The sequence below is a fragment of the Phoenix dactylifera genome, unplaced genomic scaffold (genome assembly GCF_009389715.1).
Source record: "Phoenix dactylifera cultivar Barhee BC4 unplaced genomic scaffold, palm_55x_up_171113_PBpolish2nd_filt_p 000402F, whole genome shotgun sequence".
Taxonomy (NCBI): domain Eukaryota; kingdom Viridiplantae; phylum Streptophyta; class Magnoliopsida; order Arecales; family Arecaceae; genus Phoenix; species Phoenix dactylifera.
In genome coordinates, this window is record NW_024067844.1 from 117,388 (window position 1) to 121,601 (window position 4,214).

General features: G+C 41.2%; 1 protein-coding gene across 1 annotated transcript; it reads left to right on the forward strand.

The window, feature by feature from the left end:
• Positions 1–228: 228 nt before the first annotated feature.
• On the forward strand, positions 229–3,159 carry LOC103698424 (acyl transferase 5-like). Its single transcript, XM_039118719.1, has one exon. It carries the CDS (start codon positions 705–707, stop codon positions 1,446–1,448), a length of 744 nt encoding a protein of 247 aa, XP_038974647.1. The 5' UTR covers positions 229–704; the 3' UTR covers positions 1,449–3,159.
• The last annotated feature ends 1,055 nt before the right edge of the window (positions 3,160–4,214 follow it).

The window sequence follows — 4,214 nt, forward strand, 5'->3', positions numbered from 1 at the left end:
TGTTGAACCGGATCATGTATCAAAGGTGATTATCATTTGAGTTATATATGTGGCCACCTATGTAGTCTAACCCGAGAGTCGTTTTCAAAACAAAGTTTTTTAAATTAATATGGCAATCCGTGTTCGCCCAAGTGGGAGAATGTTAGAATAATTTCAAAATATGGGCTTCCACTAATTGCATATTTTTGTTTTATAAAACGAGTTAGACGTATGGCTCATAATGGTACTATGGTTAGGCCCAATATGATGTGTGATCACTTTGTTTTATCGGTTTTGGTGCAACTTGGATGTATAGGATTGAGTCCTATTTATTATGGTAATTTTGGTATGTAGGTCAGAAAACTCAATTAGGGTTGGAGCCCTTAATGGGAAGTCTTCCTTGGGTTTTTTATATAAAGGCTAGGTCCCCCTGTCCATGTGGTTGATAGCTTGCCCCATTGACGGCTATTTTTGTGAGAAGCAAGGAAGAGAAGATCAAGCTGCTATTATTCCAGGTGATTGAGGAATCGCATTCAATATGTCTTCCGCAGGTATATCTCTCAAACTTGAAATTCAGGTCACAAAATTCAAATTCTCATCCACATGCGTTTCTTTAAATTCAGGTCACGAAATTCACATGCGGAGGATTCGTTGTTGGCATCCGCTTCAGTCACACAGTCTTCGATGGCCTCAGAGTATCCCAATTCCTGAATTCAACCACAGAGATGGCCACAGGTCTTCCACAGCCAGCAGTTGCACCTGTTTGGTGCAGGGAAGCCATCCCGGATCCGCCCAAGCGGCCGCAAGGAGAACCACCATCCTTCAACGCCTTCCTCTTCGAGAACTCGATAATAGATCTCTCTCTTGACAGCATCAACCATGTGAGGGACGAGTTCATCAAAGAGACCGGCCACAAGTGTTCCATCTTCGATGTCGTCACCGCAATGATCTGGCGAGGCCGAACGCGAGCGGTCGGTTTGGAGTCTCAGGACGAGGTTCGCCTTGACTTCGTCGCGAATGTCCGGCACTTGCTGCACGAGGTGCTGCCCCAAGGAGGAGGTTTCTATGGGAACTGCGTGTTCTTCGTGGGAATCACGTCGACCAGTGGGAAGATCAAGCATGCATCGCTCGTTGAGGTGGTGAGTTTAATTAGAGAGGCTAAAGAGAGCCTGCCCACCAAATTCTCGGAGTGGTTGGTGGGAGACCCCAAGGGCCGGGACGCGTATAGAGTGCCGCCGGGCTACGCGACGCTGGTGGTGTCGGATTGGAGCCGAGTGGGATTCTCGGAGGTGGACTTTGGGTGGGGAGAGCCAATCCACGTTTCACCTTTCAACGACGATTGGAACATGGTAGCTTCGTGCATCTACCTCAAGCCGCCCAAACCCAAGCAGGGGGTGCGGTTGATGGCGCGCTGCGTCGTTCGGGAGCACTTGGCGGCCTTTGACGACCTAATGATGATGTTGGCCTAACAAATCCATCCGTGTTCGCTATTGTATTGGTGGTGGAAATCCTTATATGACTTTGGATTGAAGAAAATAAATAGAGCTGTCCTTAAGAATACGGGTGCCATCCAGCATTGCCCGTTTAATTCGTCTAACGAATTAAGTATCCTTAGTAACTGGTACTTTTCTACTTTTGATGATAGATTATTGCTGTGCAAGTAAGGATTTGTCGGAATGTTATGGTTGCTTAATTTTCTTGTTCTTCATTTATTCTTTACCTTTTAAATTTATTATAGTCATTTTTAGGCTCTGCAAGTTAGGTTTAGATGAAAATAGAGTCTTGACAAGGACAAGTGTGAAGGTGCGATGCACGACTGCCTTCGAGATTTTTATCCCTGTTTCAGGGACTTCCACATGCGGGGGTTTTAAACCTGGAACTGTTTTGATGGCAACGGATAGAAAATAGGAAAAAATAACGAATTCAAGCATTTTTCTCCTTCCGCGATGCCGAGAATCAAAGAAATGTTTCAGAGGGTTGAAACTTTTGTCCTCCAAATTCTCGGCTTCTCGACATCATGGATGATAGTAATATTAATTTACTGGGAGACAATAAATTACATGGACATGATAGTATAACCACTGTTTGGGACCCTCTGACCCAGCTCGGCCCGCTATTGGGTTACCTACCGGGTGGTCCAAACTGACCACAAAATTTCTGCCCAAATTGGAAAACCACAAATTCTAGGAAATCGATGCCTAATCAAGTTTAGCGCTGATCAACCTTATTCAAGCTATGAACGTCTGTGAACCTTAGCCCCTAACGACTTGATGCCTTGTCACTATGCAGAATTGTCGCTAGTAGTAGTACTTTGAAAAGCAGAAGCTTCCAAATTTTGCAGAAGCCTTCAAATAAAACATACCCCATTCCATCTAATGCAAGAGACTGTAATTCCTTATTATTGATTTTGCTTCTATTGTATTCGATGGGGGAAAGTGATTTTTCCTCCTCATGTATGGGGGGATGGCTATAGAGCACAAATCCAACAAGTTTACAAAACTAAATTAAAAAAAAGGAAAAACTTAATATATGTACATACGAATAGATAATAAAAATAAACTAAAAAACAAAATATAGAACCTGTGAAAGCGAACACAAATTCTAAAATAAACAACACATGGAAATTACAAAATATAAACGAAGAAAATACAAGATGAATTTTCAAGAACAAAAAAACAAATGCCACAGGTTCCCATGCCAATGTGGCACTAGCATGGCACGTCATTATTTGACTAATCTACTGTTTAGTGGACCAGACCCTGTAAATAACACCAATGCCTTCCGCAACATGACACAAGAAATATTGTGTGGTTGAGGGGCAGCCCATATTATTACTCTTTAAAAAATAAAATTTCAAAGAATATACAAAACCAAATACACAAAACCAGATTACAAATTGATAAAATAAGAAAAAAAATGAAAGCATAATATTATCGACATGGATTACTGAAAATAGGAACAAATAAAATAAAAAAAATATAAAATTTAAAGTTGGTAATTAGTTTTCTAGATTAATATGCTATCGACATGGCATCTTGTCGTTCAACCCCTCATTTGATAGCATCAACGCCCCTCTCTTTTTTTATTTTGCAACACCATTGACTCATGGCAATCTGGTATGGATACATCCAAAAAATCAAAATACAACAAATTACGAAGCGCCAGAGGCACCTCCATTTCGTCCATCCAAAAAATTCCTCCAGAGTGATTTGCAACAAAGGAGGCCACCCAGTTCGCAGCTTCGTTGGTCTCCCTAAAGACATGCTTCTTTCTAAAGAATAGCACCACTAGCCATGCCTCAGATATCCCGAAGCAGCAGAGCGTTTCGAATTCAACCGATCACAGTGGCCAAGTCATCTTTCAGCAGGATGGCACTAGCCCACAACACACGCCGAGCATGATAGAGGCGTTTCCAAGCAACTCTCAGCACCGCCCCAAGGACTGAGATAATAAAAATCTGGCTCCCTCCAGCCGCCACTACTCTGAGCTCCTGATCACGAAGTTCGCACCGCTCCTTCTACCACCATTCAAAACACATCCATCAAAGTTAGTAATTCCCTCAGCCAAGTGACACGAGCAACTCTTCCCTCGTGACTGCACCAGCACTCTCAAATTGCTCCAATCCCCTCTGCCATGGGAAACAAGAAATGTTATGCGGTTGGGTGGCAGCCTGGAGCATCACTCTCTAAGAAATGAAATTCCAAATAAATATACAAAACCAGACATGCAAAACAGATAGCAAACAAATAGCAAAACTAAAATAAGATAAACTGAAAAAACTAAATATATGAAGAAAGATATAAAAATGAAAAATAAACTAACAGAAAACACGAAACTAAGTTCATGAAAGTGAAAATTTTGAACAGGAAAATAAACAGAAAATAGAAACAAAATTGAAGAGAAAAGGAAATATAAAACTGAATTTCAAAATAAAAAATGCTATGTGGGGTACCACTCTGTCACGCAAAGAAGTTTCATGGACTGACACTGCTTTGGTGTGCGTACATCATTGTTCAACATCTCAATATTAGCACCAGCCACCTACAAAGCACCCCAATTCCCTAAAACATGCTAATCATGTGATTAGACGGTACCCCATAGAATTCTGCTTTCAAAAAGATAAAAAGGAAATCAAATTCCATACACCCACACACACAATCCAGAAAGCTAAATAAACAAGCAAAAAGATTAAATTAATATGTAAAAACTTAAAACAGGACTAAAAGAGCATCAAC

Bases quoted from the DNA above. Each gene is read 5' to 3' on its own strand.
- LOC103698424 (XM_039118719.1), top strand. From the start codon at position 705: ATGGCCACAGGTCTTCCACAGCCAGCAGTTGCACCTGTTTGGTGCAGG.